The 17,649-nt window shown below is 41.8% G+C and overlaps 1 protein-coding gene across 7 annotated transcripts in view; it reads left to right on the plus strand.

Annotated features, from left to right (window-relative positions):
• Positions 1-17,649, plus strand: part of magi2a (membrane associated guanylate kinase, WW and PDZ domain containing 2a) — a 472,217-nt gene that overhangs the window by 294,943 nt on the left and 159,625 nt on the right. For all 7 annotated transcript variants that reach the window (XM_042335534.1, XM_042335536.1, XM_042335535.1 and 4 more), the window contains one exon: positions 279-398. In XM_042335534.1, the coding sequence (XP_042191468.1) occupies positions 279-398 (120 nt within the window). The remainder of the gene's footprint in view (positions 1-278; positions 399-17,649) is intronic.

The raw sequence follows: 17,649 nt of genomic DNA on the forward strand, positions 1-17,649 counted from the left end.
CAACTCTGTCGGAAAGTAATTGCAGGAATATATAGCAGAAGAGAATACGAGAGAAAACTCATTAATTCGTTTGGTGGGTGCGAGTCATCACCTCAAAGAAAAATGGGTTGTCTACAGATTAATAATGTTTTATTCATGTTTATCTGATTTCTTTGCTGCTTACCATAATATATCACAATGACAGATGCTTGCTTCTTTTTGCTCTCCAAAACCTGTATGAATGTATTTACAGACAATACATCCAGTAAATCAAATGCTTTTTTCTGCTGTTCTCTTAGGCACGACAAGGCCACCTAAGGAGGGAGAGGTTCCCGGCGTTGACTACAATTTTGTCACCGTGGATGAATTTATGGAACTTGAGAAAAGCGGTTCACTGCTAGAAAGTGGGACTTATGAAGGTAATATTATTCTTTACAGCTAGTACTGCCAAGGGTATACGATACAATACAATGCACGCTTTCGTAGCGCCTTTCACGGTGGGAAGATACAACAACAACAACAACTTGCATTTATACAACGCCCTTCATGTGGGGTAGCGTCCCGGAGAGGTTGGTTGTCTCGTAGGAACATAGGAACAGGAGTCGGCTATTCAGCCCCTTGAGCCTGCTCCACCATTCTATTAGACCTGTATCTCAACTCCAATTCTCCGCCTTTGCCCCACGGCCCTTGATACCCTGATTATACAAAAATCTATCCACCTCAGTCTTGAAAATGTTAATCTCGTCTGAAAGTACTTGACAATTCTGGGTTGGCATTGGAGCGGGGGGGGGTGCGTGGAGGGGTTAAGGAGGACGTTTTGAGACTCACCTTGAAAAAGTGGGGAGAGGGAGCAAATTGGAGGGATGGTTGTACATTATGCGCTGACTGCTCAGGTACAGATATATCCCACCGTTGAGATGCAGTGTATATGCAATGCAGTATAGTTTCACTTAACATTGCGGTTAGGTTCGTAATATCCAGTAGCAAAAGCTGAAATGCCTCACTATGATGACAAGGTGTTGCTTATTCACGGCTCATCTTGTGTTCATTTAGTAAATTAACAATCGATCCTCCACAGCGTAATCACAACAAAAGCAGAAGATTAAAAGTCCTGATATGAAGCCCTATAAGCAGCTTTCAACACTGATCAGCCCTTAATATGTTGTCTGTGTGCCTGTGGGAAGAGAAGGAAATAAGCCTGTTAATTGCAAATGAGCCGATGCTTACAGCATTGGCACTGACGGCAATGCAATTGCTCCCTAGATACATTCTGCACCACATTCCCAGAACAAAGAATGACTATTTTCCCACTCTTCAGGTGAATTGTGATGAACAAAATGGTAGCAGAATAAAAAATATATTTTTGCAGCTTTTTTGTAGGCAAACTGTTGAGATATCTATTTGTGGAAAAAAAAATCAGCACATATATTTATAGCTCAAATGTTGTTGTTAATATTATTGACCGTGTATTTCGCCCACAAAACACACAGTGAATCCACTTTACAGTATATTCTGTGAAGCGCTTTGAGATGCCTGAACGATGTGGTAAGGCGCTACATCAAATGCAAGGATTAATATTATTATTGCTCAGTCTGTTTTGTTTTAAAAGGTGAACATGAACAAGTATTAGTCAAAATCTGCTGTACAGAACCCCAGATAATAATAATAATCATTGTTGCAATTGATAAAGAGCCTCACCACATGGTTGAGATGTGTGAAAGCGCTTCACGGGATATACTGTAAAGGGGATTGACTCTGTATGTTGTGGACAAAATAACAGCATCCTTGCATTCGATATTGTGCCTTATCACGTCTTCGAGACATCTCAAAGCGCTTCACAGAATACACTGTAAAGTAAATTGACTGTATATTTGTGGGCGAAACGCGGCAGCCAATTGCGCACAGCAGCGTCCCACAAACAATCGTTACTGTTTATAAGTACTGAGCATAGAACTGTTATTGATTCCGACCTCTCGCAAATTCAGCATTTAAAGCTCTGATATTCTTTGGTTGAACATGAACGTGTCACCACAGTAACTTAAGAGTAGATAACTTAATAATGAACATTCCACCACACATGCGGTGGACCAGGTGAACGTAACACACGTGTCTTATTTCGTGCAATGTGGTATTTATACGGCGTAAGATAAGCACCCAAGCAGAGCTGCTTTCTTGAGATTTGCTGCCAGGGTTAAAATGAATCAAACCCACTGTGCGTTCACTCTCACCATCATCACCTAGCAGCGACTGTAACCATGGCAACTCCATCCGCATGGGCTTTCTCGAATGTCGGCATCCTCACTGCCAGGCAAAGTAGGACTTCAATACCCTGGGCTGCTGGTGCTCTGGGATTCACTCTACAGTATTTACAACACGGGGTGGATTCCACCACCAGCACCAACAAATTACACTTGTATAGCGCCTTTCACGTCCAGTGGACGTCCCAAGGCGCTGGTGGTTGGGATCAGGAGGGCGGGGAAGGTAAGGGTAGGAGGGTGACCGAAGGGCAGTTGAAGAGGAGAGTCTTGAGGACTTTGAAGGTGAGGATCAGGATCTTGAACTGTATCCTCTGAATGATGGGGAGCCAGTGGAGCCAGGCGAGGATGGGGGTTGATAAGGTCGCGGAGCCTAGAGCGGGAAAGGACACGGGATACAGAGCTCTGGTTGATCTGCAGTCTGTGGAGGGTAGAGTTGGGGAGGCCGACAAGCAGGGAGTTTACGTGGTTGAGCCTGGATGTGATGAATGAGTGGCAGTCTGGGATGAGAGACAGTGACAAAGCCGGGCAATGTTGCGGAGGTGGGGAAAGGCAGAGCGGGTCATGGCACAGATCTGAGGGATGAAGGAACAGTTGAGAGTCGACAGGAGACCAAGGTTCCATATTGGCTTCGTGAGGTGTAGAGTGTATCCATGAAGGTTGATGCTGTCAGCGCCTGAGATATGGAGGCGCTGCCAGGAGCCAAGCAGGAGGGCCTCAGTCTTGTTGATATTCAACTGGAGGAAGTTTGCTCTCATCCAGGACTTGTCACTATGTAAATGTTGAAAAGGAGGGGACCGAGGACAGAGCCCTGAGGGATATCATACGTGACGGTGCGGGGCCTGGAGGAGAAGCCGTTAATGGAGACGGTGGGAGAGGTCGGATTTGAACCAGGAAAGGGCAGGTCCATGAAGATTGAGCTGAGAGGAGAGGTGGTGGAGGAGGATAGAGTGGTCGCCAGTGTCGAAGGCGGCAGAGAGGTTGAGGAGGACAAGGAGGCAGAGAGAGCCCTGGTCGCAGGTGGACAAAATGTCATTAGTGACTTTGACCAGGGCTGTTTCCTGCACAACTGGTTACCAGACAACAACAACTGAGCAACTAAGTAAGGGACTCAGGGTTTCACTCAAACACATCAGTTGAGGATGAATGGATATCATCAACAACAACAAATTACATTTGTAAAGCACCTCTCACATCGGTACGATTTGCCAAAGCTCTTGACGGGTCCTGAGACCCCAAGTTCCACCTAGCCTGTAAAACCAAATCGCACAGGGTTGCGGAAGTTTCTTCAATTCACTCGCGATTTGGAAGCTGCGTTTTTTTTTGCACAAACTGCGGAAACCCGGCTTCCAACTTAAGACTGATTGAATTGAATCATTTTTCCGTATCTTAAGTTCTAAGACAAAATAAATGTTCGACCTCGTAGTTGCCTTGATTTCGTAGAAAGGGTCCAGGTAAGCCATTGGTTAAGAAATCTACCTGATAATGTGACTTCAGTGCCACCTCACTAACCTTTCAGAAGGGCTGCCTACCACACTGAAAGATTAAATGGGGCCTTGGATACCCTGAACTAAATTTACTAATATTTGGATACACAGAATCAAGTTTAAAAGTGTCAGTTAAATTAAATCAAGCCAAACCTCTCCACCATCCTGGTAACCAGGAAATGGTTACCTGCTGTGCTGAGGAGGGTTGCATCGTCAGCAGTGTTGTCCTTCAGACGAGATGTTAAACCGAGGCCCTGTCTACCTTTGGCAGTACTTAAGAAGAGAAGAGAGTTTCTCCCAGTGTCCTGGCCAGCAAGCCCCAAGATAGACAATTACTTTTTGTCTGTTTACGGGACATTACTGTGCACAGATAGGCTGCTGCATTCACCTACAGAGTGCACAGTCACTACCCTTTATCAGTGACTCTGTCAAGCACTTTTTTGTTTTTTGTTCAGCGGGTGTCTGACAACTGGGTGTCTGACAACTTAATCACAATGTTTAAGAGTATCCAAACCAAACTGAGAATTCTCTGCATCTCACCTGGAAATCCCAGAGATAGATTGTTGGAATGGAATAGTCTCTTCCTGGAGGGATGTATCCTGCTTACCTAATTCCAGAAAGTATTAGGCGCAGGTTGGTAAGAGCCAAGGCTTGGGGACCCCAGAGTGTGCTTTGGGGTAACTGCTGGAGTCTAACCAGCTAAAGCTGCATAGCTTGCCATGAAAGGTGCTTTATCAAATGCAAGAATTATTATTATAGTTTCTAGCTATAATATAATAATAACAACCGTATAAACCATTTACACCCACACGATCGTAATGGAGTACAGCCTATAACGTTCATTCCACTCATTGCAGCCTGTATTATTTGATGGAGACTGGCATGTAAGTCACTCAATAAGTCAATCAATACCTTCTGGTGCAGTAACCTCATACAACACTAATTCTTTCCAATACTTTTTGAGTTTGAAATTATACCCACAGATATTTATGTGCAATAAATCCTGCCACGTGACTTCGTGGAGTCCTGTAGCTCAGTGGTTAGAGCACTCGCTTTGCAAGCGAGAGACATGAGTTCAATTCCAGGCAGAGGGCGAAACCTTGGGCAAGTTTCCTTACTCCACACAGAGCCTAATAATAATCCCTCCAAAACCAAAAACAATAATAAATTGGTCATTTTCAATCTAAGACTGTTTGTGGAACATTGCTGTGCGCAATTGGCTGCCGCGTTCGCCCACAAATATACAGTCAATTCACTTTACAGTGTGTTCTGTGAAGCGCTTTGGGACGTCCTCCCGACGTGAAAAGCGCTATATCAAATGCAAGGATTATTATTATTATAAATAAGTTAGACTGAATTTTATTTCACCAAACCTGAAGTGACTGGCTCTTGAGGCAGTTGTGTTTAGTTACATTTAATTAAGTTTTCCAGGTTCGATTTTGTTTCCTCCTGTGTGCCAAATTCCTGACCTCAGTTATACTATGTGGAAAAGAACAGAGGGGAGGCAGTGGAGCGGAGTTTTAGTAATGTTTTAAATCTTTTTTTCCATAATTTCACTTCTTTTTCTGCATGAGGGGCCAATAGGTGATGGTGAACAATAACAACTTGCATTTATATAGCACGGGGTAGCATCCCGGAGAGCTGAACAGTAAATCAGTAGTACAAAAAACATGTCTGGCCCACAAAAATACACAATCAATCCACTTTAAAGTATATTCAGTGAAGCACTTTGAGACACATCAACGACGTGATAAGATGCTGTATAAGGTGATAAGGCTCTGGCCTACTCCACGTCCCCGACCCACTCACCCCACCATTGGTGGGAGAGCATTCAGCCACTCTGCCCCCAACCTCTGGAATTCCATCCCCCAATCTCTCCACCTCGCCCCCTCCTTAGCCTCCTTCAAGTCCCGCCTCAAAACCCTCCTCTTCGACCATGCCATCGGCCACCCCCTTTCCCCTCCCCTCCCTTCCCCACCAACCCCAGCTTGGGTCTGAAATGCTGTACACTGTCCAGTGCCTTGGGACGTCCTCCCGGTGTGAAAGGCGCTACACAAATGTAATCTTGTTGTTGTTGTTTCAAATGCAAGGATTACTATTATTACTGCAGGGCAGCTGGATTGAATGAACGCCTTGCTCTGAGAGCTGGTGCAGACTCAATGGGCCGAATGGCCTCCTTCTGTGCTGTAAATTTCTATGATTTTATTGTATTGATCAGCTGTCAGTTGATCTGCGCAGTAAATTCAATAACTCCATCAAATTATACTACTAGACCGGGTTGCATGTTTGTATACGATCCAGCACATACTCTGCTTCCTGTGGTTGTGTGAATAAACCAACTATCTCACCATGGTAATGATTCACTCATCTGCATAAGTCAAATCAGAGACCATTTTTTTCATGCCAACTCACATGGATTTCCCCACCCCCAAAAGACTGTAGAAGTCAGAGCAACTGAAATATTTAAGAGGGAGTTAAGTGAACGTTTGGTAGACAGGGCTATCAAGCGATAAGGTGAAAGGGCAGGGAAATGGTATGAAGAAGATCAGTCATGATCTAATGAAATGGTGGAACAGGTTCAACAGGCTGAATGATTGGTCTATTTCCTGTCCCTATGCATAGAGTAAAGCTATTATTTGGGTGTTGAATGCGTCAACACTGACTGTACCTTACCGCGTCAGCATTCAAAACTGCTCGTGTGGTACATAGGAAAATTCATGCTGATTCTCTAAAAAAGAACTCATAAACATTTCAAATTCAGTTACAATATTCAGTCTCAAAACTATAAAGCATCAGAAATTTGCAGATGGTATCTAAAATTTCATCTTTCATTCCATCTTTCATTTTTTTTAATTTACATATTTCTGTATTAATGATATTCATTGACTAAACCGTAAGTTCCAGGGCCTGACATTTTTAATAGTAGACTTCGGGACAAGTACTGTCAGATTAAGACTTAAGATTTCGGAAATTGTTGGCATAGCCTGTATATATTACTTCTCTGTATATATCAACTTTTCTGCATATGCTACTTCTGGTTTTTTAATTGTATGATGACTTGATTTCTCTGCGAAGATGTTTTTGACTGTGCATCCCATCCTTGCCCAGCTCCACTGGCTTCCCATCCCCCAGAGGATAGAGTTCAAAGCCTCCACTGTCTTGCTCCTCCCTACCTCTGTGACCTGCTAACTTCATGTAGACCTGTCTGCTCCTTCCGCTCATCTGGCATAATTATGATTATATAATAAAATTTTAGACACCATCTTCAAATTTCTGATGCTTTATAGTTTTGGGACTGAATATTGTAACTGAATTTGAAATGTTTATGAGTTCGTTTTTAGAAATACAACATGAATTTTCCTATTTACCACACAATAATATAATCAAATATGATGATAATAACTTATCATGCCTGTTCCATGTCACCCGCCCAGCCCACCCCACCATCGGCGGTCAGGCCTTCAGCCTCTCTACGCCCACCCTTTGAAACTCCATCCCATGTTCCTTCGCCTTGCTCCCTCCCTTGCATCCTTCAAGGCCCATCTCAAGGTCCTCCTCTTTGACCGTGCATTCAGGCACCCTCCTACCTCTACCCTCCCTGCCCTCCACCCCTCCTGATCCCAACCCCCAGCTCAGGACCAAATCCCTGCCAGTCCAGCGCCTTGGGATGTCCTTCCTCCCGATGTGAAAGGCACTATACAAATGGAATTTGTTGTTGTTGTTTGTAACTTTAGCTGTTTTGGCAGATCACTGTCTTTATTATAAAGAATGTGTGTGTCAGCTACTATCTTGAACTGTGATCTAATGAAAGCGTGACTAGGTGCAACTCTAGTTCATGTTTTATCCTGAGGAAGTAAGACTTTATTGCTGCCAGAGTGGCGGGAGCCTGCCTCAACTCTTTACGGAAGCTCTAAAACTTCTCACAACAATGCAAGACCAGTAAGAGATATTACTATGCAATTTCATAACTGCCTTGGTTTTAAAACCTACCTCTTTGACCATCCTTATTGTTGCCATCCCCTCCCCACCCACCTTCCCCCTTGCTCGGCTTCTGACGCCATCTTCGTAAAGTGCTCTGAGACGATATCCTGCGTGAAGGGTGCAATATCATTTTGTTTGCCTGCAAAGTATACAGTCATTCCACTTTACAGTATATTCCGTGAAGTGCTTTGAGACGTGATAAGGCACTATATCAAATGCAAGTAATATTATTATTATTACGTGTTACTTTTGTAAAGAAAATACCCTGGACGAAAATTGTGACATGCACCGGAGATAATTAGTACATCACAGAAAATATCAATGATTGGGCCGGTGAAAGCCAGTATCATGCGAATGAGCAATTAAATGAGCAAACTGAAATGACAGTGACCACAGCTGACTGACTAAGGACCCAACCATTTGTGACATTTCTGTGATAGAACTATTAATGGCAAGCTATGCGGTTTTAGCTAAGTTAGATTCCAGCAGTTACCCCGCAACGCACACTCTGGGCTCCCCAACCCTTGGCTCTTGCCAACCTGCACCTCATACTCTCCGGAATTAGGTAAGCAGGATGGTCCCTCCAGGGAGAGTGCACATTTCATTCCAACAATCTATCTTTGGGATTTCAGATATACAGGTACAGTGCATGGTAATCTCAGTTTAGTTTGGATACTTTCAATGATGGTGATGAATTTCCTCTTGTGCCAGACACCTGGCTGATCAAAAAAAAATCACCCCACTTTTTTTAAAACCTAAGGAAAATTACACTGTGTAGTTTCTGCTGCTGTGTTTTTAACAAAAATCTGTGCAGCGAATTAACTATTACCTTCATGTGATTTTATCTAGTCTTTAGTCTATTGTCTTTTGCTATTTCAGGATTGTTTTGAAGCATATTGGATGAGAGTTTTATGTTATAGGAGCCATAGCTGTTGCATGTTTTTCCAGGTAATATTTCAACAGCCAGATGTGTGGTTCCTTTGCCTCTTCATGGTGGAATTAACAGTCTTGTAAATCAGCTCTCTTTTTATATAGTGGTTTTAAAGGGCAAGTAAACGTAAATTATAACTGTGGATGACTGGAAAGGTCACTTAATATAGCTGAGTAATCATACTGGCACTGGAGACTATGTGCAGCCTACAGAGGATTTTAAGCTGTGTAGTCTGGTATTCTCTTGTATGATAGTGGACAGAAAATTCTTGGAGAAATGGCTTTCTGTCCTGGAAGTAATTTCAATCTGGTGCAATTTGTAACTTTCTAATGAATCATTTTAAGGGTGTCGTTGCCTCACTGCATAAAGGATGTTGGATAAAAGGAATCATTGCAGATAGCCTTCCTCGACACAAGAGCTGTGGCCTTGCATTGAAAGTTGTGTGACACTTACCAGCACCAACTGCTTCAGTCGGTTGCACATTAACAACTATTGACCATAATAGTCAGTGGCGTTTGAGCCCACACACTGTTGTCTGGATGCCCTTTAAAGAAATAGTTACACATCAATCCGGTGGAGTGGAGTGCATAAGAGTATTAACCTTTGTATGGTGCATCCTCTTAGTTCCTTATTGAAACAGGGTTCCTGCAGATTTTTACAAGGGTGTTTTAATAAAGTTAGATGTACCACTGGATTAGATGATGCCCTTTGCTGGATTCAGCATGATTTGACTCATACTGTGCAAATGGAGTTGAAGGGCATGCAATTAAAATCAAAAAGCTACAAGCAAGAGGACCCGGGTTCGATTCCCGAGTGGGGTGAAACCTCAGGCAAGTTTCCTTACGCCACACGCCTCTGTTTACCTAGCAGTAAGTAGGAACCCGGTTGTTAGTCGAAGGCTTTCTGGGGAGAGGCTAGATAATTCAAGAGAAACATTTTTATTCACTCAATCCACGACTGGTTGTGGTCACTGCTGTGCACAATTGGCTGCCGTGTGCCTTCCACACAGTTAATCCACTTTACAGTATATCCTGTGAAGCGCTTTCGAGACGTCTCAATGACGTGATAAGGTGCTATATCAAATGCAAGGATTATTATTAACTCCTTCAAGAAAAAATGGGTATAAATCTGCAATCAGTCACCTTCCCCCGACATCTCTAGATTGTGATATACGGCTGATTTTCTTGCATTTAATAACCCAGTGTCTCCAAGTCAAATTTCAAGGCTGCAACTGGAGTTTAGGCGAAAACCAGCTAACTCAGCACAGATTTGAGTTCTGAGCAGTCGATACGGCCTAGCCAGCACTGCACTGATCAGATCTTTACCTGCAATGGTTACTAAGCGAGCCGTACATAATCTTAATTAACACCTCCAGCCTTGTGTAGAGAACATATTTAGAAGACACCAAGGCATTTGTTGATTGCAGCTATCTTCTGGTGTGTGATCTCTTATTAGAGTCACTTTACCATACTTCATTGCTCTGATCCATAATAGGAAAGGTAGTAAATTGAGTGGGCTTTCATGTGAAGAAATGAAAGGGCAAGCCTGCTAAAGCAATAAACTTAAACAAACTCACACTTCATTAAGCGTTTGAGTCACTGGATTTTTACAGCTTAATGGAACTGCCAATACGATTGAAATTGATTGGGAGTGGTACTTACCTCGCAAAAAAGACTTTCTAAAACAGGAAAATTGGTTGCACTCTTAAAATTATCAAAACATCCTGCCAGGTGACAATTATCAGGGAAACGGTAAGGTTTTATACACAATGTGAATCTGGGGGTGGCATCAAAATTTCCACAGAACTCAATTTAGAGCCAAATTAATCACAGCTGAAGTGAAATAAACATAAATGATACAATAATTGACTGAATGAAAGAAAAACGTTATGTGTGACATAACCCCAAGCAATACGATAAACATCTTACAATATTTTTTAATGATGTCGATTTCCGCATTTATAACAAATGTCTTGCGGTTTTGCATTTAAATTATTAAATGCGGTTTATAGAGTAGGCCCTTGGTATCACCGAATAACTGTGGCATAACTGTGGCGTGGGCAGAATTATCTAGCCTCTGCCATTTGTTTATCTTCTGCTTATAAATCCACTGGAGGATTGTGGCTTCTGTAATTAAAAGTGTTCACGCTTTCATTCCTGTGACCTCTCTCTCCCCAGTGCTACTCAAATCTCAGGAACACAACTCAGCGCTGTTACAGGGAGAGGGAAGCTTGTTGTGGATTGAACGTTTCTTTCTACTCAGTTGCTTCCCTGTTTTTTCAAGGCCGTCCATGGCCTTGACCCCTTCTACCTCTCTGACCTGCTGACTCTCTCCATTCAGTGGGCTCTGGCCTGCTCCATGTCTCCCGCCCTATGTCGGTGGCCGAGCTTTCAGCCTCTCTGCCCCCACACTCTGGAACTCCATCCCATGGTCCCTTCGCCTCGCTTACTCCCTTGCCTCCTTCTTTTCGATCGTGCCTTCGGTCGCCCTCCCACCTCTCTGCCTTCCCTCACCCCTACCCCACCCCTCCCCCATGCTCGGGTCCCGACACCTGACTGTTCAGCGCTTTCGGAAGTCCTCCCAACGTTAAAGGCGCTCTACAAATGTAATTTTTGTTGTTGTTGTTTTCTCATTACGTTTGCATGTTCCCTTCACGGCTGTTTGTGGGACACTGCGGCTCGCAAATTGACTATTGTGTTTGCCTACAAATACGATCGTGACACTTTACAGTAAATTTATAGTAATAATAATTAATAATTCAATGTGACTGTTTGTGGGACGCTGCTGTGCGCAATTGGCTGCTGCGTTTCGTCTACAAAATATACAGTCAATTCATTTTACAGTATATTCTGTGAAGCGCTTTGAGATGTCTCAATGACATGATAAGGCGCTGCATCAAATGCAAGGATTATGAGAAATCTCGACAAAGTGATAAAGTGCTCCACCAAATGTAACAGTTATTATTTTATTTAGTTTAGTTTTTCTTTGCATCCAGGTGCAGCCTACTAATGCCATTGTTTTTAATCTAAAACGTTTGAGCATTTTGAGCTGCTTGCAGCCTGACTTTGATTTTTATTGATGTTCTGTTGGCATCATAGGGTCTGACTGCTGCTATTGCTTGGATTCAAAATGTGTTTCATAGTGCCCACGGGATCTATCCAGTATCGGATATCCATAACCGTTGTCTTCAGTGCCTGCCTCACAGTTACAATCTCAGTGTGCATTAGGCCTGCTCAAAACTTAGCTTTAGGGCTTCCAAGGACAACAAAAGGAAACCTGACCTCCAGATACGTCAACATTTGATTCATCTTATCTCAGTGCAATGTTAGCATCACTTTGGTTCACTGAGGGTTTTTTTTTCACCCAGATTTGTGTTTATTCCAGGTTAGGGAGGGTCTGAAACAGGTCAGTAACCAGAGGACATGAATGGAGAACTAAAAGCAGGAGAAAGAACAAAGAATATGTTTTATATAGATCATGGAATGCTTTACCACGCATAAGTCACTGTTAAGGCTGAGTCGGTAACAAAATTTAAAACTGATTTTGGAAAAAAAATAGAAAGCGTAGGAGACTGGGATTAGAGAAAATAGCTGCAGCGGGGAAGCTAGCAACCACATAATAGGCTAAATCAGGCCATTCAAATCTTTCTGTGCTGTAAGATTTCTATTATTTGGGAGTTGCAGATAAAGATATAAAAGCCTGTACATAAACAAAACCCACCAAAAGCCAATTTTTCACTGTAACAAACAGGAGCTGAATCACCTAATTCTTTTACTTTCTTGGCGATAGTCGCATTTAATCAATTATATGCGTACAACTCACCTCACAAGCGAGAGGACCCAGGTTCGATTCCTGGCAGGGCAAAATGTTAGGCAAGTTTCCTTACTCCACACGCCTCTGATTACCAAGCAGTCAGTAGAAAAACGCCTGTTAATCGATTGGTGGATTGCTTTTCCATGGGTAATAATCCCTTCAATAAGAATTTGGTCACTCAATCACGACTGATTGCGAGAGACTGCTGTGCTCAATTCGCCCACAAAATATACAATCAATTCACTTTATAGTATGTTCTGTGAAGGGCTTTGATACGTCTCGAAGACGTGATTGGGCGCTATATCAAATACAAGGATGATTATTATTATAAGCAGGTCTTGAAAAAGAGCATCTACAACACCAGCATGTCATTGATGTTTCCAACAAAAGCTTATCCTGTAGTCTGTGTAAGTAAGACCGTCAGTTTAGTGACTGGAAATGCTGAAGTATGGGCAGTTGCGTGCTCTGGATTGGAAGCTGGAAGCTGGAATGACTCTGATCAAACTAATGTAAAATCCTCACAGCCATCAAACAATGGGCTCTTTCAATGCATCACTCTGGCTGATTTTCTAAATTCTGAATTGCAGAAGGGAATAGATGATGAAGTCAAATTTGCATGGTTAAACAGGATTTCTTAATTAAAGAAATCCCCCAAATCAGTACCTTCTTTGGTAGGAGAAAAATCCGGCAATGATGTCAGTTTTAGTTCAATTTTAGTAACACAACTCAACCAGGTTTTACCTGGTCACAATGCAATCACAAAAGAAGTCTGAAGTCTCACTGTCTGGTCTATCACTCCAATCAGCATTGCCTCCTTGGATTTGGATTCCCTGGATACAACCGCAGAGCTCAATATTTTGTTTGCATGTGGACCTGCTGCTCTACACTGTGGTGAGGCTATCAGTAATAATAATAATAATAATAATCCTTACATTTGATATAGACCTTTCATGTCAGGAGGACATCTCAATGCACTTCATACGATATACCGGAATGTGTCGTGTGTTTTGTAGAAGAAGGTCTGATTTTGTGGGCAATGTCTAATTATACACCCAGATTTTTTATTTCCTATCCCTGATAATGTTCCCCACTTTTTTTATTTTCTTGTATCACCTACACTATAACCTTAGGTATCTTCCTCCAGCTAATTAGTTCCTGAATATATATATATTGAATTTGCATATTATTCTGGTTTGCTGAGCATTCTTTCCACACAAGTTAGTGGCATTTTTCTTTCAATAATCCTATCAATATTATTAATAGATATTTTGGGAGATGCAATTGGAGCAGATACTGTTGACCAATGTCCATTTTCTATCATTATTTAGCCTCATTTATAGTAGTGTATGCCCCTTTGTCCTTAACTAATCATTTGTCAGACATCTCATTAAATAATTCTGAAAGTCAAAATATGTAGGATTTCCAATTGTTGGTAGTTGCACAAAACAGCAATCGAGTTGTTGAAGATAATATCAATACTTGTTTTTATATTCTGATCTCAACCAATTACATATGCATTCACCACTGGGCCCCTATCTATCTGCTTTAATAACTGACGGAACATTTTGCCTCATTATCTTACTCATTCACAAAATCCTGTGGATACTCAAAGACATGCAGTACATTTGACTTCTTTTCCACCTCCCCCTTTCATCAATGAATGCTGAAAATTTAAATTGTACTGAACCCTAGGATTACTTAAATTGCTTCAGTTGCACTGTGGTACACTCCAATTATTGTTCTTCCTGTAGATGTGAAATTAACCATTTTTGTTTGCTGATTTGTCCCGGCTGGTACTTTTCAACCCAGGGTACACCGCCTAGCTCAACCCTTATAGATTTCTAGTCAGTTCCCTGAATCCTTCTACTTTTAGTCTAGTGTTTCTTCCTCCCATCAGCAGCACAACATCAAACCTAAAGACATTTATAGTTTCCCTCTCAGCTTCCCTTATCACTAAGGTATTCATCTCAGGTTTGCTAACTGCTGCCTGGAGCTGTAATGTTCTATTATATATACACGATGTGATATGATAATGTTGTTGCCAGTGAGTAAAATGTGTGGTGCTTTGTTAAATATGATGTCCAACTCAGCTGCGTATGCATAGAGGGACTTTGATGCAACTAGTGTCACTTAAAGACCTTTCATCAATGCTATTGTTAAAAAGTGGAGCAACTCATAGATAGGAATTCACAGTATGTTTTGACAAGTGAAAAGATATCTGACCATCTGTCAGTCTAAAAACTTCGGTTATTACCTGTCTGATGTCCTACATTAATTAGAAATGCGCAATACATCGAGTCAAGCAAATTAGGTCATTGTCCTTATTCCTTGGCATGTTTCAGAAATAGTGGAGGATCAGGGAAATTGATCTGCTGCTCAACTGCTGATGGGTTCTGAATAGAGTTGGCACTATTTGAGTTGCACAGAGGAGCGGAGAAAGAATGGAATGTGAGAGAAAATGATTTTAAAATCAATACAATGAGTGATTGAATGGCAAAAGCCCTGGAAGGGAGAGCAAACGAACGAGATCCATTGACAGTGGCACTTTTTGAACCATTTAGTTTAAAACAGGAAAAATCTGACGTTTTTAGATGGCTCCTCATTAACATATTTTAATAATTACAGGCAAGAATTTACATTTCAATTATTTTTACTGACTGCAAACTGCAATTCATTTCAGGTCCACAGCTTTGGAGGCAGAGTCCACCAATATTAATCTTATCACCTCAATCCCAAGAATTAAAAAGTTAACCTTTTCAATAACACAATCAAATTCAGTGAACATTTTTCTTTGCCTTTGTATCAAACCAAAACTACGGTAGGTAACTTTGTAACAAAGTGAAACCATAAGAGTAAACATAATTCCTTTAAAAAAAATGCAGTCACCCATTCCGCGACTGTTTGTGGGTCACTGCTGTGCGCAATTGGCTGCCGCGTTTCGCCCACAAAACATACCATCAATTCACTTTACAGTATATTCTGTGAAGCGCTTTGAGACGTCTCAACTACGTGATAAGGTGCTATATCAAATGCAAGGATTCTTATTATTATTGAAGTTGATGATAAAAGTGCCACAGGTATAAACGTTATTGCAGGTACGTTATTATTGGTAACTCAAGCAACGAGATTTCCTCTGTATATTCGCTGTGTTTGGCTATTGGAATGGAGCTGCCCAAATAGGATTGAAAAAGTTAACCCAGATAAATACTTTAGGACAACCAGTCGATCGCTGCTGCCCCCTTGATCCCAACCCCCAGCTCCGGTCCAAATCCCTGACTGTCCAGTGCCTTGGGACAACCTCCCGATGTGAAAGACGCTATACAAATGTAATTTGTTGTTGTTGTTGCTGAGCGGCATCTCGCAAGGAACAAGATTGGATGGGTTTCTTCATCTAGTCCAATCTTGCGATCTTGTAATCTTGTGAATCATCAAATGTGGAAAATATTCAACAACAACAACAACCACTTGCATTTATATAGGTTGGTCAAAGAGGAAAGTCTTCAGGTGCGATCTGAGGACCTCTTTTCTGAGGAAGAAAAGAGGAGGCAAGACTGAGGGATTGAGGCAGGATATTCGTGATGGCTAGACTGCAAAACCCAAGAGCAACAAAGCATGAAGATATTTCTGTGTTGCATTCAATTTTTTCATGTATTTGTCATGCTGTGAAAATGTGACATCAAAACATTTTAAGAGATTTATTCATGAGGCCCTTGTTTCAGCAATGGTGTAATGATGGATGGTAGCTGCAAATCACACAACCACCCCATACTGTGCTTGCAGATCAGTAGAAAACAACTTGCATTTTACAGCACCTTATATGTCGAAACCTCTCCAAGCACTTTACAGTAATTAACAAGTGTAATCGATAAGACTGTGTTTTGTTGACAGCTACGACAGCTATTTTGCACACCGTACTCATGAGGTAAAGAGTGCCCACTACCAGTCATGAGGCAAAGAGTCAATTGGTTCTAGTGAATTGTTGGCGAGGATACATGGGGAAACTCCTTTTGAAAAGTGGCTTAGATGGTGAACATCCATATGAGGACAGGCATATGGGACCTTGGTCTAATGCATCGCTGGCCAACCCATGGCCCGCGGGCCGGAAGTGGCCCTGGGGCTGTCAAGAAGTGACCAAAAATTGCCATCACTGGTTTAATGCCTCATGCCTGTGGAGTCCTGTAGCTCAGTGGTTAGAGCACTCACTTTGCAAGCGAGAGACCTGAGTTCAATTCCAGGCAGATCAGGGCGAAACCTTGGGCAAGTTTCCTCACTCCACACAGAGCCTAATAATAATCCCTCCAAAACCAAAAACAAAAATAAATTGGTCATTTTCAATCTACGACTGTTTGTGGGACATTGCTGTGCGCAATTGGCTGCCGCGTTCGCCCACAAATATACAGTCAATTCACTTACAGTGTGTTCTGTGAAGCGCTTTGGGACGTCCTCCCGACGTGAAAAGCGCTATATCAAATGCAAGGATTATTATTATTATTATTATCTGAAAGACAGTGCCTCCGACAATGCATTCTACTGCACTGGAGTGTCATTCTAGATTATGAACTCGAGACCCATTCTGTGGTGTGAACTAAAGTTTGAACCCAGAGGCAAGATTGCAAGATTGCTACAAACCAAGCTGGGTTGGCACAGTGGCTGATAAGCGTTCCTTAATTCACCGAAGTGATTCCACAGTTACTCAATAAAAATCTTAATATAATAGTAAAACATTAATCCTTGTATTGGATGTTTTTATGTTGAGAGGAAATCTCAAAGCACTCCACGGGATTTAATGTAAAGTGTAGTGACTTTGTATTTTGTAGGTGAGTCGCAAGCCGATTTGCACACAGCAGTGTCCCACAAACAGCCACGAAGGGAATGATAAATTGTATTCAAGGGATTGTTAGCCAGGACACCGGGAGAATCAACCTTCGCTTTTAGAATATATGTAGTAAAAGAGGAAATTAGGTCTCTATTTGTATATTCTGGAAATATGATAATTGACCTAAACCAATTCTGCACGTAGAGAGCAGCTTAATTAGAAACTAGAATTTAATATACGAGTTAGCCTAATTAGACAGTACATTTTATTAGAAGTTTAAGAGGCATAAAAGTTATGTCAACTTTGAAGGAATGTTATTACTCCACATAATCAACATGGTAAATTGCAAACAATTTCAGTATGCAAATGAGCATAATTGCAAATCAA

The sequence above is a fragment of the Callorhinchus milii genome, unplaced genomic scaffold (assembly GCF_018977255.1).
Source record: "Callorhinchus milii isolate IMCB2004 unplaced genomic scaffold, IMCB_Cmil_1.0 Scaffold5, whole genome shotgun sequence".
In the NCBI taxonomy this organism is placed as follows: domain Eukaryota; kingdom Metazoa; phylum Chordata; class Chondrichthyes; order Chimaeriformes; family Callorhinchidae; genus Callorhinchus; species Callorhinchus milii.